General features: G+C 38.5%; 5 protein-coding genes and 1 pseudogene across 7 annotated transcripts; 4 read left to right on the top strand and 2 right to left on the bottom strand.

Moving 5' to 3' along the window:
* Positions 1 to 220: 220 nt before the first annotated feature.
* On the bottom strand, positions 221 to 1,096 carry LOC135632597 (large ribosomal subunit protein eL27-like; annotated as a pseudogene).
* A 1,373-nt stretch (positions 1,097 to 2,469) lies between these two features.
* Positions 2,470 to 6,570, top strand: LOC103979723 (uncharacterized). The gene is made up of 9 exons (XM_009395909.3): positions 2,470 to 2,708; positions 3,218 to 3,294; positions 4,412 to 4,640; positions 4,824 to 4,978; positions 5,081 to 5,126; positions 5,222 to 5,313; positions 5,468 to 5,564; positions 5,884 to 5,940; positions 6,144 to 6,570. Exons 1-9 carry the CDS (start codon positions 2,541 to 2,543, stop codon positions 6,264 to 6,266), a joined length of 1,044 nt encoding a protein of 347 aa, XP_009394184.2. The 5' UTR covers positions 2,470 to 2,540; the 3' UTR covers positions 6,267 to 6,570.
* Positions 6,571 to 6,668: 98 nt separating this feature from the next.
* On the bottom strand, positions 6,669 to 10,088 carry LOC103979725 (uncharacterized). The gene is made up of 4 exons (XM_009395910.3): positions 9,733 to 10,088; positions 9,064 to 9,171; positions 8,892 to 8,962; positions 6,669 to 7,273 (listed from the first exon to the last, which is right to left on the bottom strand). Exons 1-4 carry the CDS (start codon positions 9,883 to 9,885, stop codon positions 7,039 to 7,041), a joined length of 567 nt encoding a protein of 188 aa, XP_009394185.2. The 5' UTR covers positions 9,886 to 10,088; the 3' UTR covers positions 6,669 to 7,038.
* Positions 10,089 to 10,598: 510 nt separating this feature from the next.
* LOC103979726 (uncharacterized) lies at positions 10,599 to 14,178 on the top strand. 2 transcript variants are annotated; one of them, XM_065142896.1, is made up of 5 exons: positions 10,599 to 10,969; positions 12,468 to 12,556; positions 12,679 to 12,776; positions 13,540 to 13,671; positions 13,983 to 14,178. In XM_065142896.1, the coding sequence occupies exons 1-4, from the start codon at positions 10,960 to 10,962 to the stop codon at positions 13,667 to 13,669; spliced, it is 327 nt and encodes a 108-aa protein (XP_064998968.1). In that variant the 5' UTR covers positions 10,599 to 10,959; the 3' UTR covers positions 13,670 to 13,671; positions 13,983 to 14,178. The 2 variants fall into 2 exon arrangements, with proteins under 2 accessions (XP_064998968.1, XP_018678745.2); XM_018823200.2 differs by lacking the exon at positions 13,983 to 14,178 and having other exon boundaries at positions 10,599 to 10,831; positions 10,919 to 10,969; positions 13,540 to 13,847.
* Positions 14,179 to 15,039: 861 nt separating this feature from the next.
* Positions 15,040 to 23,310, top strand: LOC135633281 (protein tesmin/TSO1-like CXC 5). Of its 2 annotated transcripts, none has more exons than XM_065142582.1 (8): positions 15,040 to 15,624; positions 16,361 to 16,465; positions 18,002 to 18,179; positions 20,138 to 20,485; positions 20,904 to 20,940; positions 21,068 to 21,148; positions 22,186 to 22,587; positions 22,924 to 23,310. In XM_065142582.1, the coding sequence occupies exons 1-8, from the start codon at positions 15,395 to 15,397 to the stop codon at positions 23,133 to 23,135; spliced, it is 1,593 nt and encodes a 530-aa protein (XP_064998654.1). In that variant the 5' UTR covers positions 15,040 to 15,394; the 3' UTR covers positions 23,136 to 23,310. The 2 variants fall into 2 exon arrangements, with proteins under 2 accessions (XP_064998654.1, XP_064998653.1); XM_065142581.1 differs by having other exon boundaries at positions 20,834 to 20,940; positions 21,054 to 21,148.
* Positions 23,311 to 23,768: 458 nt separating this feature from the next.
* LOC135632824 (tetraspanin-19-like) lies at positions 23,769 to 25,263 on the top strand. The gene is made up of 5 exons (XM_065141621.1): positions 23,769 to 24,133; positions 24,267 to 24,366; positions 24,445 to 24,525; positions 24,598 to 24,699; positions 24,771 to 25,263. Exons 1-5 carry the CDS (start codon positions 23,967 to 23,969, stop codon positions 24,996 to 24,998), a joined length of 678 nt encoding a protein of 225 aa, XP_064997693.1. The 5' UTR covers positions 23,769 to 23,966; the 3' UTR covers positions 24,999 to 25,263.
* The last annotated feature ends 375 nt before the right edge of the window (positions 25,264 to 25,638 follow it).

Here is a 25,638-nt window from a genome sequence, read left to right as displayed (position 1 = left end):
CTTATTTGAACTTATTACCAACTTCATGTATTAGTCAAATATATAAATGAATGCATTAGACGTATTTTCCATCGCACGTATCATCTCAAAGGTGTGCTCGACGGCCCTCAATGTTGTTAATTTGATTGTATTTGCATTCAAGTAGGGCCATAGTTTGGACTCGAACTATGTTTGGGTACTACATCATATTAGACGATTCTGAAGCCCACAGGCTCGGTAAGCATTCGGACTGCAAATTTTACCCAATTAGTTCGAATAACAAAGAAAGCAGTGACATTCCTAAAATAGGCGAAACGAAATGCAACACAATTATAACTCAAATACAAATAAAATGGCATTCCATCGATAGATCAGATCGGTTCGGTCTTCGAATGAATAAAAAGTGATGAACTAAAACATATTAAACCATAAGAACTCGCAGGTCTCGACAAACGAAAATAGCAACGCTAGGGATCGAACTAAAGAAGGCTAGATGGGCTTAGAACCTGAGCTTCGTAAAGAACCACCGGTTCTTGCCGGTCTCGAAGCGCTCCTCGAGGCGACGACCTTCTTATCGCGGGACTGGAGAGAGTCGAGGGTGACGGCGTCCTTGAGATCGACGTCGAGTGTGTAGCGGGTGGGCATGATGTGGCTGAAGTTGACCAGCTTCAGGAACGCCTTAACGCGCGACTTGTTAGCCGTCTTCTTCGCCGAGTGCTTACGGATCACCTTCTTCGGGTACTTAGCGATGCCGGCCACCAAGCAGTGCCCATAGGCCCGATCCCGCGTGCCCTCGTCGAAGGCCCGCACGATCACCGCCTTCCGGCCAGCGAACCGGCCCTGCAGAACGATCACCGCCTTGTTCGGCTTCAGAAATTTCACCACGGTCCTCGTCTCCCACTCCTTCCTCTCCAGACGGCCCTGACCGATCCGAAGCCGCTCTCTTCGCCGCCGCTTGGAACCCTAGGGAGACAAGGAGACAGGCTTTTATATGGAGCGCGAGAACGGTTCGCGCCGGAGAACAGTCGACGTTCGACTCAAGTTTGATTTGGGTAGGCGGTGAAGTTACCTCCTAAGTATTGATCACTGTGTGATGATCGTTCTCTCCACCTCTCATCTCCTCACCCCACGACCCCACTTTGGTTGCTACAAAAACGGGATTCAGTAACCCTGTTAAATGAGTATAACATTATTATACTAATGTCTTAATTGGCTTGCGACCATACATACGTCTTATAAAAATTATAAATCATTTTTATTAAAATAATTTATGCCTGTTAAAATATATTATGATTATCCGATTAAAATATCTTATTTTATACCTATCTCAACTTAGTGACGAAATATATTGAATCCACGCGATTTGAGATGTGTTGAATCTTGTAAGAATTATATTGATATTGTAAGAATTATATCAAATTAGTTTTAAAGATATGAAGTTGATTGAATATCGAATATTTAAATATTATATGTAATAAGACTTGAGTAATAAGAGTTGAGAACAAATCAGAAAAGTATTTTATAATAGAGTTGTAGGGCTAATAAATATCCCAACTATTCCTACATGGAGTAGCAAAAAAGGTGATAAAAAATTCTATGTTTCTAAAGTTAAAAACCACCTCCTAAAATTTAAAGACCAATGGTAACGGAGAGTGTGAGAGAAGATTTGTAAAAAGGGATTGTAAAGGTTCTCTCCTGAACTTGTCAAAAGGAGATTCGAATTGTAAAAGTAGTTGATCTTCGCTCTCGTTAGTGGATGCTAGTGGCCTCGATGAAAGAGGAATCGGTAGAGTGGATGTACGTCATGACGATCGAACTCCTATAAAAGAGTGTAATGTCACATCAAATTCAAAAGTGTGTAATATGATTATAAATATAATTATAACATCTAAGAGATAACATTGTATCGATCGGTTGATACGGAGGGGTTGGAGTTACTTTGTAGTGTTGTGACACTAAGAAATCTTATTATTTATATTATTTTTATATTATAAATAATATAATGATGTCATTGTTATTTATATTAATTATGATTAGATTTTAGTTTATTATATATAGAGAGAGATTTACTAGAATTAGTGAGAATTGGGGTAGGCTTTATATGAGATGTGAGTCCATGGCTATGTGTGGTATGAGTTGTTCACCCACTACCCATTTGTCCAACCTAAATCTCAAATCCAAGCAACTGTTCCATCGGAGTCTCTCATGTTAGATTTGGAGTTAGTGGGCAACTTTTACTTCGCAATTCTCGGAATTTTAGAATGTCTTCACTTTTAGTCGATCAAATGGATCATTTCATCTGTTCTAATATTTCTTCAGCACCGATCATTCGTGTTTGCGTGCTATTTTAATCTCGATTGGGTTATAGTAACAAAAAATTGGCTTTAATTTTAATTAACTTATTGCGGAAAATATTTAATACATCGTTTCGGCGATACGAAAAAAAAACCCGCCTATTTATAAACCGTCGGTGCCGCATTCTCTCCGAGGAAGGGAAGAGGAGAGTTCTCTGTTTTCTTGCTCCAAAGCTCCGATCTTTCTGAGGAAACTTTGCGGGAGGAATGGCGGATTCCTCTCTTTCCCCTCGGCCCAGTCACTTCCTGTTGGGATCGTCGACGTTGGACGAATCGTACAGGCCGCTGCCTTCGCTTTACCTTGCATTCCTGGTGATTTGGGCCCTCTCCGCCTTCTCCTGGATCGTCAACACCTGGAGGAACCGGTTTGTCCAGGTTCGTCGGATTATTTTCTTTCGTTTCAGCAAAAAAAGATTCCTTCTTTTAGGACTGCCCTGTTGCTGTCAATGTCTATGAGTATTTCTGATGAGTGTTTTCGGTTGTTTGGTGCTCAATTTGTTCGTTCGGTAAAGGGAATGTGATTTATTATGTTTTGTATAAGAATTTATTGACTTCCAATGATTCAGTCGAGGAATTGGGTATTGCGCAAAGTGAGTTTTCTATGTTTAGGAGAAACTCGGTCCCTTTTTTGGAATTCGAAATTGAAGTTCAAGCTCTTTCCGCAGAAAATGCAAAAGATTTGCAATCGCATGAAATGATATAGAAGAAAAAAAAGAATTGCAATTGTACTTTTTCTGGGAACTGTAACTGCATACATATGTAGGTATTCAAAATAAAAGAATGCTAGCGTGTTTGTTTGACGACAACGCTGCCTATTAGCTCTTTTAGGGTTTCCTAGAACAGTAATTTTTTATGATGATTTTTCCTGATTTTTATTACGGCAGACAAACAAACTGCAGTGGATGTTGGCTTCTGTTCCGCTTGTTAAGGCTCTGCAGCTGGCCCTTTCATGTTCATTTTGGTGAGTTACAGAGGCAAGTTTTCCATTGCCGGTTATTACAATCTTTCTAGCTATCTTTGTCTTGGATTATTCCTTTTGAGCTTTGTAATATTATTCAAAATTTGCCTGTTTGATGGGTAGGGATCCTTTATCTCAAGCTGGGGTTATCCCCTACATCCCATGATACTTATGGGTCAATATTGCATTATTCCTTAGATCTATTCTGCAGCTAATTAAGATGGTCCTACTTATTTATATGTAACGACAATTATGTAAGAGTTTTGGACATGTTGAAATTATGCTTTCAAAAATAAAAGAGATGCATTTGACCTTCTGTCTTTCATCTTATAATGTCCTAAGTTTCAGTTAGTTTGGAGCGAGAATAATTTGTTGATGATGTTTTCAGTTTGAGCTTTCAGAATACTGTAGATGCAGTTCATGCACAAGAACAGCATCTACAGACAGGTTCTGATTTTGTGTAACATCCAATTGGTTGTTTACAACTTTACATATTGCTTGCTGCAGTATATGTTTTGATAAGAGGAGTGCATCTTAATGAACATATTTAAGTTCACTTTAGAAGGTGTTGGTCATGACCAATTCTTCTTGGACATTGTCAGGAACATTATAAAACAAAGATGTGTATCTGGTCTTAACCTTAATTTCCTGCCAAGTTAATACATTTATGCATACATATGAATTTGCCATTATATGATCCATAAGAGTTTGAGAATTGACCTTTTATCTAAACCTAATGTTCGCCTTTTTAATGAAGTGAAAAAGAAGTTGCTTGATGAAATCTAGGTTGTTGATTGGAAAGGTAAACTAATCCGATTGTGCCATGGCATCACACTGTTCTGTTGGTTCATCGGTCCCTCCCAGTTATCTTTGTCATGTGCCAGTTTCCTGTTAAGTCAAATAGAATAGAGAAAATCAGGTTACTCTAATTAGTAAATAGTACCAGCCTTTTTATTATGTCCATCTGTCTCTGAATAGAATTTGCAAAAAGAGGAAAGAACTGCCAGCGGAAATGATGATGTCCAACATATTTCATGTTTAACACTACATGTAAAGTTTGGCTTTGTCATATTGAATGAAGATCTTCTCGTGAGCATTAACGTTTGAGTGTTTCATGCAGGTATTCTTGCATAAACCTTCAAATATGTTCGTTGTGGATGTCCTTTGGGGTGTATGTAACTGGAATACTCTTTCAAACATCCTCTTTTGTCTCATTTATGCTCATCTCTCATGGTTATTGCATCATCTATGAGCGCCTATTGGTACGTGAACGACGTATAACTGCTGCATTGGGTTGTATACTCTACCTGACCCTTGTTGGCTATAAAACTGCTGTGCCATATTTCACAGTTAAGTATCCTTGTCACAATCTAGTGGATCAAAGACTTAACTTTCATTAGTGAGGATCTAGTAATAGTTTGAACTTTGAACTACCACATCTGACAATTAATTGTGATAGTTTGTTTTTCTTGTTTATTTATGTTGATGACCGAATTTGTATTCAAAAGTTTACTAAGCGGAATGCAATACAGGTATTTCTTGTGCTGGCTTACTCCTTATCATTCTACATGATCTTCCACCACATCTCCCACAGTCTGTTAGTTCTACGCGAACAGTTGATTTTTATCGAGGGCGAAGATACCCACACAATGCACAATGCATTATATGCTAAGTACATTATGTTCAAGTATGTCTTACAACTCCAAAGTGTTTTTGGCTTTCTGATGTCTGTAAAACAAGCAGTTGACATGTTTTTTGGTACTTCCTCCTACTGCATCTGCCTCACCAGGAAATTTCAAGGTGCAATGCAATTAGTAGCCATGGCAGAAGTTCTGGTATGAGCTGCCAAACTTTTAACTTTTGACCAGCTATTTGCTGATATCAGACTTGGAAGTTTTTATCACAAACAGCATACCTCTTGAAACTTCAGATTTATATGAATGTTGATGAGGCACTGGATACCTACTGGTTTCGCTTGTTGGTACGCGAGTGGGCACAAGTTTGCATCTTCCTGTACATCGGGTAGGTTGAACTTGTATACCCGTGCTTAACTTGCATTCCACAAGATATTTAAGTCAATGGTTTACATGCTGAAATTCCTAACTTGCATTTAACAATGGGAGCCTTCTTCAAGATAATTACTTGTGTGTAAATTGGGTTTTACTCATATTTGCAGGTGGACTTTTAGAACACAGGAAGTGTCACCACATTTCTCTGTTATGCCTGCCTTGAAGTCGAAAAAAGAGATGATTTTGCCTCCTGTATATAGCATAGTATGTTCCTCTTCTTGGATATGCACTACAGTACCAGCTTATTGGTTAAGCATGTTACTAGATATTGTAATTTTACGAATAATTGCATACTTTAGCTCATGTAAATTTCTTTTCAAAGCCCTATATAGGATCTGTAAATGCTAAAAGGCCAAAACATTAATAGTCTGTCAAAGTTCTGAAGTGTTGCATGTGGAGAAATCAACTGTTTGGGAATTTATTTTTCTTCTGATTTCTTCTAGAATTGAAACTATTGTATGTTAGTTTGTTATTTTCCTCAATTTCTCATGCAACCCTTTGCACTAAGTGATAAACTGTGCAGGAAATGAATGCTGCTGACTTCAATGACTTGGCTTCTCAACAATTGCATGTTGGTGTGGTAAGTGAGACCACAAGTTCCTAACTTTTAGACTGTCATCAACTTTCAATAATATCTTAAATAAACTCCTCATGCAATTCCTATTTCCATTCATTTTTTTCTGTTACTTTCATCCAGATCACTTCATGTAGCATAGGATACATGCAGATAATTTTTGCTTTGCTTATTCTCAATAATATAAGTTTGACTTTGTCAACATGCAGCCGACTTCTTTTCCTTATTCCAACTATGGAAATTCCTTTAATCCACTGGTGGTAATAGTTCAAAACCCACACTGCAGAAGCACTTCGCAAGATCAGCCTCCAGTAGTGCTATTAGACAAGTAAGTGTTTAACTTAAAGGGAAAGAAAGATCTTTATCAACAGTCACTGACTAGGTGATACATCCAGTTTAATGCTATCGACAAAAGCTTGTATATTATTTTGGTCTTTTGACTTTTTACATGTGCAAGGGATTTGACCCACAAAATTAGGATCATGCATGTAAGATAAAACTTGTGAAAAGTATATTCTTGAATGATAGAAAATACATCTCCACGATACATCACATTGTGTTCTTCGACCATCATGATCCATTTGCTCACTTGCTGTGAATAGGAAAATCTTCAGAGCAGAGGATTGCATACCACCTTTCCTTAAAGTAAAGACAACAGCAAAAACATTCTGTTCTGACATCTAAATGATACTTCCAAACACTATGAATTATGACAGAAGTTTATTGCATCAACATGAGCCAATAAACATAACTTCTTATTGGAAATGATTATAGTTTCTCTACAGTAAACCAAGGGACATGATAATTGAACCATAATGCTTCCCTATCTCTTTTAGGTCTTATCCAATGCACGAGGCTTTCACCAATACGGGATCTGAGAAGGGTCAATTTACACAACCTTATCTTTAAATACTTAAAGAGACTGTTTACATGACTCGAATCTTGATCTCTTAGATCGTAAAGGAACAACCTTACCATTGTACCAAGGCTCACCGTCGCTTCCCTACCTCTTTTGATAGGCTTTTTTTTTTTCCTAGAGCTACAATTTAGAACAGGGATCATACATTTGAAATCGGCTACAATCAGCAAGCTGGCATAACTATTTTATGCTTTTGATCTTTTCAATTTTACTTCCAACTTTTCATCATTGCTATAGTTGATCCTTTTCTTTGATCTGGGATCTACACTCTTTGATGCCTTCAGCTCTTGTGAGGTTGCTGGCCTCTCTTGTTTAGTGGATTTGATTGGAGTTCTCATTCGTAGTTGCTGTTGCCTCTTTTGCTTTCTCTCGTATGCTTTCTTTGCTCTTTCAGGAGATAGCAAACCATGTTCCATCATCCTACATGTTCAGATGGAACAGCACATAATCATATTAAGCTGATGAATATCAACTAATGTAAAGGGAACATAATTCATGTCCTTTAATTGAAGATAACATAGTACATCTTCTAGTATAAAAAACAGGGGGAGCTACTCATATTGAGAGCAGAAAATCCAAACAGGTTAGTTAGAAAATCCAATTTAGACAATCCTATTGGTTCAACATATGGCAACAAAGTAAAAAAAAGTAACTAAAGCTGATCACCACCGAATTCTAGAAGCAACTGAAAACACTATGATTGCAGGAAAAAAATGAACTGTTGCTTTTCAGTGCTAAATACCGTAAAAGCCGAAGCAACCTGGAGCATTATGAAGCCCTCAAACCTTTTTCTTTTCTTCTATAACATCTGAGTAAGAAATTAATCAACCAGCATTTTCCTGTAAATTACAGCATGACACTGGAACATCATTCTTTCAACTGTTGTTTAGTTATCATTAGAACAGAGTCAAACCTAAGCATAAATTTAAACCGAAAAAATTAAGGATTCAGCAGTTTATTGACTTGGTAAGTTAAAAAGGTCAAGTACTTCATGAGGGTGCTGCCATCAAGATCTTTGTGCAATTATGTATGTGTTTCACTTGTTATTATTCCCAGAGAATGTTTCCACAAAGAGTGGCTGTGATCATGGTTTTCAAAATTTGGTCTCTGTGCGTCGACTGACATCACTGGTTATAGGATATCTCCTCAGCCGGTACTTGCCAAAAGAAAACAGAATTTACTAGAGTTAACTGAAAGAAATCAAAATCGACGAGTTATAAACCAGATTACAAATCCAGACCAAAACTTATCATTGTAGATTGTACACTTCACCAATGGTAAAAACAACAAAGATTCCTAAATGAATATTTTTAACCTTTGGTCTCATGGCGAAGTTAGAATTATTTCCTAAAAATAATCTAAGAAGGATTGTACAAGTAGAAGATATATGCTGTTAGAAAGGATATAAGTGTGAAGGTAATAGGAGAAAGATCAATACAATATGCTACTCATCAAACTAAACACAACCAAAGTTTTGTTAGATGCAGAAATAGATAAAAACTTCCATATTTTTCAAGTTTTACAGAGAACATATACATATATTTTGCAACAATATATAATCTGCTGACTGTTTGAAACTTTTAGAGTTAGTTGATGACATAAATTGATTCATGTCTCCCACAGAGCCTTTTTCCAAGTCTTACTCATATAAGATCAGTGACCGATTTTAATTGTTGATACTTTATCAACCAATTGGAGCATTCAAACTACCCCACCCACAGTGTCGAATGAAGATCCGGTTCCGACATTTAGCCATCGCTGCCAGGAAACTTCAACTCTCTTAAATGGACATAAAGGACGTTTGAAGAAATCATCTAAGATATCCTACGAGTCCTAGTTCAAGAATTTAACAAAAAATATGATGGATGGATCTTTATAACATTCAGCAAATCGACAAGGCCCATCCTCCAAATATCCTCAAAGGGCAAGTAGGATATCAACCGAGAACAGAAAAGGAAAGAAAACTAACTCAACTTTGTTTAACTTTGTCACGTTATAACAGATACATGAACATTATATCGCACTGGGAAGAACTTACCAAGATTCTGCCATTTCGCTTGACGGAATTTGCTCTAATAAGGATTCGTAGAACATCCTCAAGGGTTCTCTCTGACAAAAACCAATCAAGCACAGGGTGTGAAACCATTATATGACCTCACCAAACTCCACCAACCTATTCTAAGATGAAATATCTTTTACAAGTTAAATACCTCTTCAGGGATGTCATACTTCTGACCAGGCAAGGAATACACTTTCTTCTGAACTTTCACTCTGCTTGTTTTAGTAACAGTATTTGACGAGCTTGTTATCTTCTTCCCCTACACATTTATCCCAAAATCAAATTCACAATAAAAAAGAAGCAACAAGATTAAAGATAATTCTACAATTTTCTTGCAAAGCATGGATCCAAGGATGTCAATCGTTTGCCTTCGCTCTAAAAATCTCAACAAGAAGCAGAAACGAAAGCAAGCAAAATGCTTGAGACCATCCAAAACCACTCTCCATCCACTCTAATAGAACATGGAAGAACAGAAACCAGAACAATCCAATTTAAGATTGGCTTCTTAGAAGGCAAGGGAGATAAAACGCCACAGCAAACTGAAAAGACAAAAGAATGCAGATAAGGCAAGAGATCAGAAAGTGTCTAGAATTCCACATAAATCAATCACTTGTCACCTCCCAAATTCCGAACAAACAAATAAAAGATCACGTTCTGGAGCCACAAATCAACTTTGACTGTAAGGGTTAGTCCACAAAATCGAATACCTTTGTCCAAACCTGGAAACTTCAGCACAATCTAACAAAAAACTCTAATCCGCGAAGAAGCCGGAAACGACCGATCATTGTAATTCCCCCCACAAAATCGAACCTTTTCTTACCTCGGGTTTAATTACAACGTTGACGGGTTTCTTCTTAACGATCGAGACCGGTTTCCCAGATCCATCCACCTTCTTCTTCACTTCCGCCACGGCTGCCCCTTTCTCCTTCGCCGCTCCGCCGCCGCTCAACTTTATCGCTCCCGACGAAGTCATCGCTACCAATCCGACGCCACTGACAACGCTCTCGTCGACCTCTCCGCCGACCGAGAAGCAATGAGAAACAAATCCGAATTTGCGGTCGGAGAGCAACTGAGAGGCTCAGACTAAGTGCCTCCTCCCTGGAGCTCGGCGCCGCCTCGGAGGAGATGCAACCAAAGGATATGAACCCAGCAGTGCTAGATTGCGCCCGACGTGGCAACAAGATGTTAACGTGCGCCGATTGGGCGTGCGAGAGGGTAGTTTGGTCATATCACATGTTGCCGAATATAGTTTTCTTTTAATGGTCTCTTATCCGTATCGAAAGTACGTGGGCGGCAATTGGATCTTCCGGTTGAAACACCAACCAGGAAATAGACGCTTCCCCATACTCCGTTTTGTACCACGTGAATGTCACCTCACGCCGTCGCCATCAACGAATGATAACTCGCGATTTCCTGTCTGCTGAATGGGCTGAGACCCAGGAGATGCGTGCTTCCGTGGGAGAAAGATGGGTACGGATTCAGTCTGACCCGGATCCGAGTACTTACGGGTTGAATCTATTTCACATTTAAAGGCTTCGGACCAATTACGAGAATTACCAACTCCGACCTTATATGGGCTCGGATCTGCTTATTTGGGCTTCAGCTCAAGCTGTTAATGGCCCGTATCGAAGATTAGACCCAGACCATTCATCTCAAATCATTGGACGGTTAAGATCACGTCCAAATGTTGTGATTCCTTCACCATCCTTCTCCGCGAGCCGCAAGCGCTGTCCTTGGACCTCACCGCCGTCGAAGCCCCCCTCGGTCGCCGCCGTGTTCCTCTGCGTGCTTCCGCCCACAGGACCTATATTTCCCGTATCGTCTTCTTTTGCGACGCCAACCCTCACCTCTCTGATGTCCTCCCGCCTTCCACTCCTCTCCGCAGCCGCCACCTGCATCAGCAGTTGATCTTCTTGGAAGTAGGAACTTTCCGTCTTCCCTTCTCGTTCACATGCAACTTTAATCGCGGCCGATCTACCGAGAAACTCTGACCTTGAGCTTTTTAGGCTGAGACAGCTATCAACGGGAGGAAATCCTTGCGCGGAAAATGAGTGCAGGTTTGCTTGTTTTCATCCATTCTCCCCATGAATTTTCTTTTCGTACATTCTTATTCTTTTCAGGATATTAAGGTCAAAAATTTTCATCAAGAAGAAAATTATGAATTTTGAGGGATGGGGTCAATATCCCAAATATACATTTGGTTTCTGTAAAGATTTCGCACCACTTCATGTTTGGAGTTATCGATTTCCCTGCATTGCAGATACTGTTCCAAGGATTCTAAGGAATTCGAACCACATTCTAAGGAAACTGAACATAGTAGAACAAATCAGTGCAACACTGCAGGATATGGCGAGGGTTAGTTGTATGCAACTTATGTTTTGGAAGTAGTATCTATCATGATAACGCACGATGTTCACATCGCATAAAAAAGTACATCAAGCTTCCAAAATTATACGCTTGAAGTTTCCATCCTTTTTTAAAAGTTTCTCTATTGGAGAAGATTAAATGTTTCTCACGTATTTCTTGTGAGATGATTATATGTTTATGTCCTATGCTCATCTTTCGATTGATTGATTCAACTATTTTGTTATTAGCACACTATCATGTTTTTATTGGCTTATTGGAGATTACAGAATATGAACACCTGGATATCATGTTTTCATTGGCTTATGGTACCACTCTCAGCCTAATTGCGTTTCTTAAAGTTAATTACTTTTATGGTTTCTTTGTGAAGGGGAAGTGTAGGTGGACATGATATCAGCTGGGGATGGGGAGTACACCCGCATATCATACAATTCTGATGAATTGTATAATTGAAAAACAATATTATCTTAAGAAACTTATGTTTTAATGAAGTGAATCAGTGAGAAATCACTATGAGCAGCAGCTCATTTTTGCAAATTGTTTGCTAGAAATGTGTACTGATATGATAAGGGATATACAACATTAACTAGTTTTGAGTTATGCATATATAAGTATATATCGTGTGCGTTATAACTGTAGGTGTACGTTAAGAATTGCTTTGAGCCCTTGTTTTTCACGTCGGTTCTGTACAAATTTACTAGTGTGAGAACATAGAACTACAGGAATAATTACCAGGTGCCTATAGATGTGCATGAAGAGAATCTTTGTCTTTTAATTTTGATTATGGATAAACTTATTAATCATATTTAGGATAAACTTTCGAGTTATATATTATTTATTGATGATGTTGTTTTGATCAATAAGAGATTAGTTGAGATCAAACAGAATAGATGAAGTGTATCTTCTGCCATACCAAGAGAAGAATCTGGAGGATAGCTAAGATAGACAGGGACAAAGACCTTTGAAGGAAAATTATAGATATCGTTAATCCATTTTCAAATATCTTATAATGTAGCAATATACCCAGTCCATGATGTTCTTTTCCAGAATTTATGAAATGTTACTGCTTTGCTTATTTATGCAAAATTTTCTCATTTTATCCTGATTGATTATGTCACAAATTTGGCACAAACTTACTAGCAAAATTGCGCAATGAGACCCTACTTTTAAGTTTTAAAATGATTTTAACAGGTGGAGCATTTGGTGGAAATAGAGGAGCAAGACCTGTACCTCCTGAAAAAGGTGTATTTCCCTTAGATCACTTGCATGAATGTGATTTGGTAAGTGAATTATAAGCTTATTGTACTTCTTCGTTTTTCATCTTTCTAAATGATTAGGACGATTTAGTTTCTTTTCTTGCATATAGATAGGACTAAGATTACAGTTTGACTTTTTTATACAGGCAAAGAAAGAATATATTGCTTGCCTCAAATCATCAGGCTACCAATCAGAAAAATGTAGGCACTTATCAAAGAAGTACTTAGAATGTCGAATGGAAAGGTTTGTGTGTGTTGATTTCAGCCAGCATCTTGACATTATGATATATTTGCAAAAGACATGTTATGAAACAATAGTTAATAAAAATAAAGTGTTGGCAAGTAAATTATCATTAAATGGATTTTTGCAGTCATATGAATTAGCATGGTTGATTAGTCATGTCTGAAGAAGTCTGTTATGCAAATTGGCCAATCCTGCGCTCTTATAAGTATCATTTATGTGTCAATATAAGACAATTTTTTCAATAGGGCTATACTCTACTTTTATGATGAAGGCAGAGGACATCATATCAATCTTATCCATTCTTAACAGTCCCATTTTTCTATTTGAAAATATGAGGTCATTAACGGTCAAATAAATATTAGTGACATCTAGCTTCTGTTGATTATTCTTGGATTATTTAGGTGAGATTTGTATATTATGGTGAACAACGAACCAGTGGATTGAAGTCGTTTTTGTTAATTCCTCTCATTATGATAAGAATAATAATATCCATCTATGCATTACCCTTGAGCTTCAAATGTCGTTAAAGTTAATTATTCTCGCTTATTGTAAGAGTAACAATATCGAGCTATGCATTACCCAGTATTAACTAGGAACTTCTTAGTTTTAGCTACTTCATTTATGTTTGTCTTTCTATTGTCATGATGCTCAAGTGTTCTGAAACAGACAGGTAAAAAAAATTGACAACATGCAGATATGTTCATCAAGATCTCCAGTTTCTTTTCTCACAACTTGACTATCTAATTCTGCCTGTTCTTTTCAGAAACTTGATGGCTAAACAAGATCTATCTGAGCTTGGCTTCCTCAAAGACCGCCGAACAGCTACATCTGAAGAGAGCACCAGTGGCGGTCAGCCCAATCCCTCACCTGCAAAAAAGACCATAACTTCTTGAAGGTGTGATCTGGTCACAAATGGATTTTTCTGATTCTAGATTTGCAGCAAGAATACATGTTTAGAAATGATAAAGATGGCTAATAATTTGGTTCAATTGTGTATTAACTATTTTTACTGGATCACTGATATCTCCTTGATCTTTAATTTCAATATGTTTGGTAATTCCGAAAAATCTAGCAAAGTGCCTCCAGATTGGTGGTTTAGGATGAATGGTATGACTTGACTATTAGGTGTCTGTTCTATTTGGACCTCACTGACCAATATATATAGTCCTTTACTGTCTCTGATGTGACATCTAATTCTTTAAACAGGTCAATGACTACGTAAGATGATACGGACATCTTTAGCTTCATGCTTCTTCCAATAACATCTACTGGTCTCGTGTTGTTCGCTTCCTCTCTTAGCTTTTGGTACTGTCGGAGACACAAGCTCTGCTACCGTCATCTTCCTCTCACTCGCGTACGTCAGCCTTCTATTTGAAGTTTCTATATATATATGTTGTTGACATTCGAGTCCAAATCTTTACCATTATTAGAAAGCATCTTTTAAAATCTAAAAAATTGCTTATATATATATATATATTATGCTGAGTGATTTTTAGTTTTAAAATTATAAAAATATTGAATTTTTAAGAATATCAGGAATATTTTATGTACAATTTTTTACTTAAACTAATAGTCTTAGCTAATAGTCTTAGCCACCACCACAGTTTTCTGGATGCATGGCTAATCTCATGGTTTAAGACCCTCCTAAGTATTAAGAGTTAATCTTCGTATGAATCAATGAATGGAAGTAATTATTCAGTACGTTTAGTTTAAATAGGCTGCGTTTTAATACGTGAATCAATACGTAACTTTTAACACCTGCGTTACGCTCAATGCAAAATCCAACAAACCTTAATCCAACTGACATCGACGGCCCCAACTCTTTCGTGACTCAAATGGACGGCCAGGATTCTCTCCTCTCAACTACTAACCTTCCAAACTCAATCTGAATCGTCTATCTCCTTCAAGATTCCCATCGAGAGTTCTTTAAGTCGCAGTTTTTTAGCGGGAAGGCCTGCAGTTCTTCGACGTGCAGCTCCGACCGTCCGATCTCCGATCAAGGTCCGTCGGATCAACGTGCACGCGATGCGATGCACAAACCTCGTAATATTTGATTAGCCCTCACTGAGTTCCATGCGTAACTCAAAGAGTAGTTTAATTAATATGCCCATTGCTTTATCGAATCTGACGGCGGAGAACCAGACATTCCGACGTCTATGAATTTTGGCCGTCGGATCAGTTAAAGAGTTGGTACCCGTCTGATTATTTCTTAAACTTTAATCTGTCCGTCAAATATTGGAATTTGATTTCGAAGCTGAGAGGAGAGAGAAGCTGTTTAGTTTCCTCCGTTCGTCTTCCCCTCCTCCTGTACTCGAAAATTTCCCGCATCCGAATAGAGGACCTCGCGCTCTCCCCCGCCGCTGCCCCCTCGGCGGATCTCGATCCATTGATTCCCACTCGCCTCCTCTCTCCACGTCCCGCCGCTGCAGGGCGTTGCTTACTCCGACCTTCTTCGGCGATCTCCCTGCCTTCGCCGCTTGATCTGAAGGGGGCGAATTGGTTGAAATCTGAGACGGCGATGGAGAGCTTGGTTGCCGCCTCCGGGATCGGAATCTGCTGAGAGCAGTCTTTGGCGGTCTCCGTCGTTCGATTCTTGAGCCGCCGATCCGACAGCTGCGATGGAGCAAGGGAATCGATCTGCTTCGACGGCGTCGTCGCCTGATTTCCCTCAGAAGAAACCCGTCCGCCAGCTGGATTTTACGGCCGCCATGTATCGAGGGGCTACACCTCCGGCAGCTGCCACCGTGGGCCTCGAGCAACCGCCACAGCAGCAGCAGCACCCGCCGCCACTGCCGATGCCGGTGCCGCCTCAGCTTCCGGTCTCTCTCCCCTCAATTCCGTTGCCCACGTGAGTTCGTATCTTACGGTTATTCGTGTTTCTTGAATCGTTTCGGAGTCTCATGTCTTTTCTTCTCAGGTGATTGGCTAGGTTTTCGTGCTAAAGTTGCTTTCCTTTTGTTTTACCTGTGGGTATTGTACTCGAGGGTTTAGCACGAGTAATCCTAGTTTCGGGAGTATTTCCCCTCTCTGCCGTGGAATAACTCGTGTTTGATGCCATTGTTGTGATTCACGAATTGGTTGCTTTAATCCAATTCGAAGATTTAAATAGTTCAAAGTGTACTTTTTTGTTTGATATATCTTCTTGTTTTAGTGGGCGGCGACACTCAAAGCTTATTGTATTTGAAATGAATTTTCTGAAGTCCCTTTTAAATTCTTTAATAACTCTGGTTGATAAATTCCTAGTAGAGTATCATAGACGAAAATTGTAGGGTTAGAGATCTTTTGTAGCGGGTGGAATCTTTGGATTTGAAAGACCTAGAACAAATGTTTAGTTTCTTTCCCTTTAGGCTTCTTGCTTCTTGGGGAGGGTTATGTGAAGTCTTAGAACATGTGTTTTTCTAGGAATGTTATCCATATATGATCTTTTGTTTTTCTCAATCTTTAAATATCGAGCAATGTCATTCTTGGTAACCTATGGTGAACCTTTTATCTTTTCCTAGAGATACACTACCTTCGTTATGGTACCACAGTTTATTGGTGAATAGTTTGGCGTAAGTCTCTAATTTGCCCTTTGTCTGTTCCAGTGAGCAAGAGTCCCTGAAGAAACGGCTACGACCAATGTATGAAACGAAAGATGGCACTCCTAGAACGAAGAATTGCAACTGCAAACATTCAAGATGTTTGAAGCTGTAGGTCTAATGGCATCAAATTATAGTTTTTTTTGTGATTAGTCTCTTAATACCTTATTTGTCAGATTAGTGATAATTGTTGTTTACTTACATGATTAATACATTTTAAACTGGATTGTGTATGCAGTAACCTAAACCTAACTATTTGCTAGCATAATTAGTTGTTCAAAATAGTCTGCAACCTTTGATGTACTTATCCTGCTTTGTAGCATACTTTCTATAGTTTTAGTCAGCTGATGAGTCTTTTGGGAGTGTGAAGCTGCATCTTTGTTAACCAGCTGACTTAATTTTGGTCACTACTGAGTTAACATGTCCCATGATGACTTGCCAAAGCTGAAGTAGAACTTTATGGAAACAAGATAAGAAACCTTTTCTAGTTAAAATGTTTTAAATGCTACAATTAGTTTTATATGAATATATGCCTGCAGATGGCTAAATATCTTTGGTGATGGGTAATGCAAATTGCTAAACTAGGACAAGACACGGTTACTTAATAGTCTGTTTGTTTAATTTTGCTTTGCCAAACTTCAACCAACAATATCAACTAGAAACCCAGAAAGCTACCTTGAAGATTTTAGTTTCAGTGCTGGTCACTGCAATATGAAATAGAGACCTACTCTCTTGCTTATATGTAGTTGACAGTCGATGACTTAATTTGTTTGTGCTGGGACATACATGCATCATAATCTTACTTTTTTCTCATTCAACTTCTTTTTAATAATCTAGATTCTGTTATTGACTGCTGTTTCAAATATCCTTATGTGGATGGGATACAAAGAGTTGAAGCTCAAATCAACAAAATTGACGAACCATTAGGTTTACTTCATAAGTTCTGGTTGACATTTGTTTGTACGAAACGATTTGGAAGTGTTAAGAGTAATTCTGCATGATATAGTTTCCAAATATTGTTTTCCATGCAACTTATTCTTACATTACTTTTGGCATGAAACGAGTGGAAAATATTATTCTAATGACAACGTGACATTGACATACACCTTTATGTTAATAAAATTAGAAACTTATGTAATTTAGAAGACGAAAAGGCAAAAAAAACAGTAAACAAATGTATTAAACAAAAGATTCCAATTATATATCAATTGAAGAATAAAATGCAAGAAAAGGAATAAACTATTTTGTATCTGGCAATAGAATGAATACTTTTGGCCTACATTCTGGCATTTGATGGATTTCATTATGAGCTATAAATTCAGAAATAGTAATGCCTACAGGGCTGATTTTGGTTAGTTAAGGGATGATGCAATGAGAACATTATGTCACGTGGCCACCAAGTTCCAACTTTACCGATAGTTTTATATGCTAGGAATGAGTCTGATTATATTAAAACATTAAAGATGCATGTTAAATTGAATTCAGCCTTCTTTACATCAATCTGATTATATTTTGGGCTTCCTTCTGCATTTTGTTATGCATCTTGATAGAGTAATTTTCAGTCAAATGGCTGACTTTATAGTTTTACTTATCTCTTCATGTCCTGTCTGTTTATTGTTCTCTTTCATTCACATTATGCATGGTTAGGTATTGCGAGTGTTTTGCATCTGGAGTATACTGTGATGGTTGCAACTGTACAAACTGCTGTAACAATGTCGAGAATGAAGCTGCTAGACATGATGCTGTTGAGGCTACGCTAGAACGCAATCCTAATGCATTCAGACCAAAGATTGGCAGTAGCCCTCATGCAACTAGGGATATTAGGGTATACTTTCATTCTTATGTTGAAACACATTACATTAACCTGGCTAATTTGTTTTCTGAGATACATTACTATTTACAGTCTCATTTTGAACGTTCCTGATCCATATGTAGTTCTGTGTTTGATGAATGTTATATAGTAGTAAGATATGAACTGTGAACCTTTGTACGAGCGTTCTAAGTAATGTGAACTCCAATGAAGCAAAACTACGTTCATGGTTGATATGGAACTTCATTCAGCTGCTCCAAATGTAACGTGGATTGTAGTGCATTCAAGGATCTGATGACAAGATCAACAAATTATAGCCACAATGCCAAACACATAGGAGTGGATCAAGTACCATAAGCAAGGGAACATATGTCCATATCTGTTGATGAACCATCTTAGTCTAGTTCATAGGTACCTCTGGTACGTATTTCTGGAAGAATGTACTTAATGGAAGAATTGTGCAAGTAGAATCACTTGGTAATTGTTAATCTTGCGAATTCCATCAGTTTCTAATGAATCAGTATCACAGGAAGGTCAGCTGATTAGTCTGACATACTCTATAGAGCTCAATTACAAATTAAAAATGAAGGCTATATGGAAAAACTGAGTGGAATTCATGATAATTACTTGAAGATATGTATAATATTTATTTTATCAGCTTATCAAAAACCTTTTTCTAAATCATTAAGAGGAGAAAAATGATTCTTCCAATAGTTCACCATTAATCTGGAAGCATATTGTAGGAGCCTTCAAATGGTAAATCTGTCGTGCATGTCAAATTTGTCCATAGCCCAAGAATAGGATGATAACCTTGAGCAGAAAGTCAGCTTTTAAATTTATTCAACAACTAAATGTATATTTTCTGATCCAAAACAGACGTGTTCTGGAAGCTTTTGGGTGACAGACATGAGAAACTAATAATAACCTTTACCATCTTTATTTCTGAGGTAAAATCATTCACTGGTTATTTATGCCTTTACCATAGTCTTGTGTGCTATAAACAGTGTATCATGTAAAATTCATGGAGCTATGTTTTACCATAGGCTTGTGTGCTATTTACCATAGTTTTGTGATTATTCTGAAGGTAATTTTTGTTCAAAGTTTGGTTCTATTGTTTGACTGATTCACTTTAACTGTCTTTGAACATAGATTTAAGTTTTGGTTTATGGGTGGAAGTGGTCAAACCAAAGTTTGAATATTTGTCTGTTGATCACTTCAATTCGACCCCTCAAGCTGGTGAGAAGCTTTGACAGGCAAATTAAGAAAAGTCAGAGAGTATCATGTAAAATTCATGGGGCTATTGGTTATCTTGGAAGCTAATGTTATACTGGTCTTGCTGTTAAATTCTTACAGTTAAAAAGTAATTGTTGGAGGTTCTCCTTCCTCATCTACGGTACAATGTATGCTTTCTCCTAGTTTCATGGTCATGGGACTCGCTCATTGTTATAAATTTCTTGATATTTTTATTTTTGTTAATGTATTGCTGCTTTTCTTCTTGTTACTCAATTGTTGATGTTTAAACATTTCTAGTTTATTGCTCTATGAAGCAAGGAGGATAGTTTGGTAGGTCAGTTATAGTACATGCACTATTTATTTATTAAGGTGTCTGCTGATCATCTCTATAAGCACTAAATTTCCCTTTGTTATTATTGAAATAGGTATGATATGTATGTTTTTTTTGGATAATCATTTCTGATTCTTTTTATCTTTCACTCCGTCTTTCATGACTGAGTAAAATATTCATGTGGCCGACCCTAAATAGTTAGAACTAACGGTTTTATTATTGTTGTTGTTTTACTTAATCTTTCATCATGTTGTGGCAGAAAAATAACCTCAGTTTTGGTCTTTTTTTGTCTTCCTAATACTAAAAATTCAATACATGGTATGCATGCATGTATATTTTCTCAGATGGGGGAGGCATTAGTTTCTTCACATATATCTTATTCTAATATCAATGTGCTATTGTGTGCTAGGATGAGGTAGGAGAGCTTTTGGTAGGAAAGCACAATAAAGGATGCCATTGCAAGAAGTCCGGGTGCCTCAAGAAGTACTGCGAGTGCTTCCAAGCCAATATTCTCTGTTCTGATAACTGTAAATGCATGGATTGTAAGAATTTTGAAGGCAGTGAAGAGAGGAAAGCACTTTTCCACAGTAATCATGGAAGCACACTTTATATGCAACAGGCTAATGCAGCCATAAAAGGGGCTATTGGTCCCTCTGGGTTCATCTCTCCATCATCCAAGAGGAGGAGACACCAGAGCCTCGTTGTTGGTAATTCACTGAAGGACCGATCTATTCACAGGCTTGCACAACTCCCACAGGTGAGTTTCTGAGCTTTCACAACCTTATAAGAATTTCCATTTTATGTGGTTTTCTGTTGAGTTCTTGTATTCAGTAGATAATCAGATTTTTTTTCCTTCCAATTTCCACAATGATTCTGGGTTGTGAACATTAGATAACTTGCCTGCAAAGGCTGGTCATGTTTTTCCCCAAGTTTTTTCATAAATAGCCTTTTTGTTGTGATACTAATCCACAAAGAGGAGCCACCACAAGTTGTTGTCTTTTTTGCTCCATGTTCAGAATGCATTGCCAATAAGTATTGAACTTCTTGAAATTGAAGAAGAATCAGTATTATCATCTCTTACTGTTGAACGCCCAATGATTATCAGGCTAATCACCCGAAGACTTTGATACCATCTTCTTCTTCTTTTGCTTCTGATATTGTGACCGATGCTGTAGGTCCTACTCCAGTGGTTCCTGCCAAAGTCACTTACAGGTAGAATACTACCATTGAAAGGTCCCATTCCTTGTTATCTTTAATTTGGTTATTTTCGTTGGAGTACAAGTACAAATATGTTTTGGGTTTAACTTCATTTGGTCATCATGAAGGTCTCTTTTAGCAGATGTGGTCCAGTTGGAGCATGTTAGAGATCTCTGCAAGCTTCTGGTGGTTGTATCTGGACATGTTGCCAAAACGTTTCAGGGTATGGCTGATTGAGACAAGTAGGCACATGCAGCAACCGATGCATATCTAGTTGATGCATGATGTATTGTTTCATTATTTGCAGTTTGGCTAATCTGTTTAGAGCATGTTTATCTTCACAGTTGTGCACACATCGTTGCATTCGTCGTCATAAAAAACATGGTTCATCAGCTGACTTATCTGCATCTGCTTGAATAAATATTTTTTTATTAATTTCTGCACAGTTAGATGCAGCATTTTATTCTTGCATCGGTTAATTTGCAGGTCTTGAACTAGTGTATGTTCATTTTTCTTTTGTAAAGGTAAGAAGATCATAATTACTTGTGCTGATAGTAAAGCTCATATTAATCTGGTAGATTATGTCAAACTCAACTTTGATGAGAATTCTAGATTCTTTTTTCGCTGAAATATTGAAGCAAACAAATTATAGCTCTTCTTCACATATAAATGAGACCTTATTGCTTGTTGTTGTTTTCGTTGTTTTATGCTGCATTTTTCCCACAGTTAATTAGATCCAGGTTTTCTACTAATTTGGTGTCCTCGTTGGGATTTTGATCCTATTACTGGTTCCTGAAAACTATATTTTTGTTCGGAAGAAATTCGAATTTTATGTATTTGATTCCTTGCTGAGGACAACCGTTGCAAATTCATCAATTTATTATATCTATTTGACTGTGCATCAGATATAGAATTTGAATGATAGTTTATATGTTTATGCATCAATCAAGTTGATGTTGCTAAAAGTTTTAAGTTCATTATTTCTGGATGCATGTGTTTTTATTGCGTATGTTGTGTGAACTTGTTTTCTAAAGTTAAGGGATATTGGTGAAATTACTTGTAGGAAGTCTCGTGTGTACTCCAAAGTTAACTAGTTCATTTACGAACTTGGTCACAATTGTTTTTGACAATTGACTAAATCTACATGCCAGATTCTTGCAATGTACACTGGACATGTAGTCATTAAGTGCAATCTTGAGGGTCTCTGAATCATTAATCTTAGGTTCTTTTCATTTCCTTTCTCAATAAAAAATATTTCAGACAGAGAAGCTCAAGAGAAGGTAGTCAAGAAGGATGATCAAGTAGAAACGTGTCTTGCTTCCCCGATTCATGATGGTGAACTGAGACAAATAGACCCTAATAGTCAGTTAGCATCGGCTGGTGATGTTTCGAATGGAATTTCTGCACACAAAATGGATGCAGAAGTGCATAAATCTGACTGTGAGGATGAACATAAAGCGCAGAGGCCAATGTCTCCTGGGACACTGGCCTTGATGTGTGATGAGCAAGACACGATGTTTATGACTTCTCAAAATGCTAGTACTACTCTAACATATCGCTGTGACCAGAACATTTCAGAGGTCTGTGCAGAGCAAGAAAGGTGTGTGTTGATGGAGTTCCGAGATTATCTTCGCAAGATTGCCACTTACGGAAGAATGAAAGGTAAACACAACTTAATGTTTGGTTAAATTTAAATTACTGCTACTAACTGATTTGTGAGACCTCATTGATGACCTAGAAATTTTTTTTTTTTTTTTTCTCGTCTTTCTTATCTGACTCTCTCTCTCTCTCTCTCCCTCACTTTCTTTTCTGCTTTGTTTTTGAAGTAAAATCATCTTTTGGTTATGCACAGTGGTATTTCATGCTATCTAAAATTCCAGTTATCATCTAAATTTATTTGCCAACTGTAAGTTCTGTCAGTAATCTTGACCCAAAGGATTGTTTCACCACATTTCGGTTGAAGAACTAATCTTTGCATATCTTTCTAAATTGTTACAGAAGAGAGATATGCCTCCATGGCTGGTAAATCCGGAACCTATGGTTTCCAGAGACTAGCCATGACCAGTCCTGCTGGAGCTCCAACAGTTGCTGCAGAGCCACCTCAGACTCCAAAACCAGTTATTGCCAATTCCAACGACCATCAACCTGTACGATGGCCAATCACAAGCGATGGAGGCACCAAGCCAGTGGTCGAGCATTCCGAAATCTAGAGAAAAAACAAAAAAAAAAGGAAAAAACAAATAGAGGTACATCGATCATCAAATAACACTGCTGCATCTCTGTGTAATATTCCGACAGCAAATAGGGATGCATGCTGTTGGACGTTTAATATGACGACGCCATCAATTATTTGGATCAGCTGAATGAAGTTGTTCTTTTCCTTTATTCGCTGTGCTTATGCAGTCCGTTCGTTCTGCTGCAGTCCCTAATCGAAGATAGTGCTCGGTGGCTTTTAACCTCACATGTTTCTCCTTGGTCAATCCCTAATAGATCTTTTATGACGTGCTGGTAGCTAAATGGATGAGGAAAACGAGATTAAGAGGAAAATGACAAACCTAAACCTTGGGATTTTTCAGATACTTTGCCGTTTGATTGAATCATGAAAGTATTTTCTCTATATTTCGATCATCCTTATGTCTAGATTGATTTAAAGTTACATCAATGTGAACTCAAGTACACAATCGAACAGAAGAATGTCATGTAGAAATCACAATCCAAACCATGATAGAGACTTTGAAATGATGAAAATTTGTTTCTATTATTTTCGATAGAAATCCCGGTAAGAATGAATGTCAAAGAATTTGGTTTTGCCACCCGAGGCTGTGGCTCTCACACAGGTCGACGTCTCCCTCGTCAATGTGGGGGGGTTGGCGATGAATCGGCCAGATCACCTTTGGCTGTTAGGTGTACTTCCCCACTCTTCCAGTCAACCTCCCCATCCTTAATCCGCGAAGCCAGCCTACCCTGTTTTTGGATCACAGTATCATCTCTGCCATCTCCACTCGCTTTCCGCAGGAGCACTGTGCTCGCCTCGATCAGTAATGACGTTCTGCTCAAGGTGTTTGTTGAACCACGCACTGAGGGTTGCGAATCTTGTGGTGAACCTCTGCGGCATGGCCATGATCATCTACTCCCTCTGGCTGCTGAAGATTTGGAACCGAGGCGTCGCCGATTTGGATGCCACCGCCTCTTCCTTCCCGACGCCATGGTATGCGTCCCTAGGACGAAGACATTCGAAGACTGCAAGCGAAGTGACCTCGAACGCTTCGCGCGTCTTCTATTTACGTCTAGTTTGACGTGCCATGTGCAGGCTCTGACGCACGACTGCTTCTTCCTCGCAGGTTTATCTACGCGTTGCTCGGCGTTGGCATCGTCGTCTGCTTCGCTGCGGTGGTCGGACACGCTGTGTCCAACTCCGTCAACCCCGCTGCTCTCTCCCTCGTATCCTTTTTTGTCTCTCTGTTCATCTTCCGACCCTTTCTCCGTTACATGCGCAGATGTATCCTTTACCATCTTTAGTACATCGTGTTCGTCTGTTTCATCCTTCTCTTCCAAATCGTGGTGATCGTGGAGGTTTTGTTCAAGATAGACTGGCCAACGGTAAGGCTATCTTCTTCCTGTCTTCCTCTTCCCCTTCTTCCATTGTGTTGACGCATTTCTCATCATCCATAGGTGATCTCCGGGCATCATGATGGCGACGCCAAATTCGTAGCTTTCTTCACATTCCATGTAAACATTTGCCGTTTGGTTGGGGTTGTGATTTCAGTAGCACAGGTGAATTCTACACTGGAGTTGCGTAGATGAACTGGCAATCTGGATTTGTCTCACGGATGAATTGCCTGCAGGTGAATGTTCTGGTGATGGCTATCGTTCTGCGGGCTTTGAGGCCTCAACCAAGCAATCACTGTGAGGGACCGACTGTGCCTGCACTCAGATACTCGTTTCTTGTGATGAATGGATCGGACTCGCCGCCGGGCCTCCCTGCTCCGGCCACACCTCCTCCAGGAGACCACAATTGTGAGCCTGCACTGATGATTTTTCGAGCTTCGGAAGTCAGATGGATGAGTGCATGATCCGCAAAGATTGCAACCTGTCGTAATCCAGATAACAGGATCCAAAGAAAACTTTAGATTCCCAAGCAGCAGGAGACTTAAAGACCATTGATCCACAGACCTCTCAATAAAACTATTCTGTGACAGATGCAGGAAAATAAAGCGAATTTGTTGATTTTTTTGGATTTCTTTCCCACCGAGGAAACCAGTCAGTTCTCTGATTAATCTAGCTTTCTGTGCCTGCTATATGTAATGTTGAGTTTGTACTTTTGTCTTCCCATGGAATGGCCACTGTAAACTCCATCAACATTCAATAGCAGTCTGTCTTTATCGATTCACTGCATTACTGGTGCCAAAAAAACAAAATGGCAGAGCAGTGCATGCTTGGAAGTGAGCTCAATTTTGTGGGAGCTGACCAGAGAACACAGGTTGCTATCGAGTACATCTAATTGGAAGAACCACTTCGGTCGATCCCCCTAGGAAAATTAAGGATCAACAATCTCAATCTGCTGCTCGATCTCAATACATTCTTTGAGTTCTTAGTTGCATCAAAATAATAAATCAAACGAACTACAAATGAACTAAAAACATGAAGATGTGGGAATGTTTGTCAATTTTTATTTACCAAGTTTCTCTTGCTTTGTGTTTTATGATATATAAA

This window comes from Musa acuminata, chromosome BXJ3-3, assembly GCF_036884655.1.
Source record: "Musa acuminata AAA Group cultivar baxijiao chromosome BXJ3-3, Cavendish_Baxijiao_AAA, whole genome shotgun sequence".
Classification (NCBI taxonomy): domain Eukaryota; kingdom Viridiplantae; phylum Streptophyta; class Magnoliopsida; order Zingiberales; family Musaceae; genus Musa; species Musa acuminata.
Note: the sequence above shows the minus strand (reverse complement) of the source record. Positions and strands in the feature narration are given on the sequence as shown.

Coding starts and splice junctions, on each gene's coding strand:
- LOC135633281 (XM_065142581.1), top strand. CDS start 15,395: ATGGAGCAAGGGAATCGATCTGCTTCGACGGCGTCGTCGCCTGATTTC. Junction 20,486..20,833: donor GGCTTGCACAACTCCCACAG/GTGAGTTTCTGA, acceptor AATGATTATCAG/GCTAATCACCCGAAGACTTT. Junction 21,149..22,185: donor TGTTGCCAAAACGTTTCAGG/GTATGGCTGATT, acceptor AAAATATTTCAG/ACAGAGAAGCTCAAGAGAAG.
- LOC135632824 (XM_065141621.1), top strand. CDS start 23,967: ATGACGTTCTGCTCAAGGTGTTTGTTGAACCACGCACTGAGGGTTGCG. Junction 24,134..24,266: donor TCTTCCTTCCCGACGCCATG/GTATGCGTCCCT, acceptor TCTTCCTCGCAG/GTTTATCTACGCGTTGCTCG. Junction 24,526..24,597: donor TCAAGATAGACTGGCCAACG/GTAAGGCTATCT, acceptor CATCATCCATAG/GTGATCTCCGGGCATCATGA.
- LOC103979726 (XM_065142896.1), top strand. Junction 12,557..12,678: donor ACTTGCATGAATGTGATTTG/GTAAGTGAATTA, acceptor TTTTTTATACAG/GCAAAGAAAGAATATATTGC. Junction 12,777..13,539: donor TTAGAATGTCGAATGGAAAG/GTTTGTGTGTGT, acceptor TGTTCTTTTCAG/AAACTTGATGGCTAAACAAG.
- LOC103979723 (XM_009395909.3), top strand. CDS start 2,541: ATGGCGGATTCCTCTCTTTCCCCTCGGCCCAGTCACTTCCTGTTGGGA. Junction 3,295..4,411: donor GCCCTTTCATGTTCATTTTG/GTGAGTTACAGA, acceptor TGTTTCATGCAG/GTATTCTTGCATAAACCTTC. Junction 5,941..6,143: donor AACAATTGCATGTTGGTGTG/GTAAGTGAGACC, acceptor GTCAACATGCAG/CCGACTTCTTTTCCTTATTC.
- LOC103979725 (XM_009395910.3), bottom strand. CDS start 9,885: ATGACTTCGTCGGGAGCGATAAAGTTGAGCGGCGGCGGAGCGGCGAAG. Junction 9,172..9,732: donor ACGTTGTAATTAAACCCGAG/GTAAGAAAAGGT, acceptor ATAAATGTGTAG/GGGAAGAAGATAACAAGCTC. Junction 7,274..8,891: donor AGCGAAATGGCAGAATCTTG/GTAAGTTCTTCC, acceptor CTGAACATGTAG/GATGATGGAACATGGTTTGC.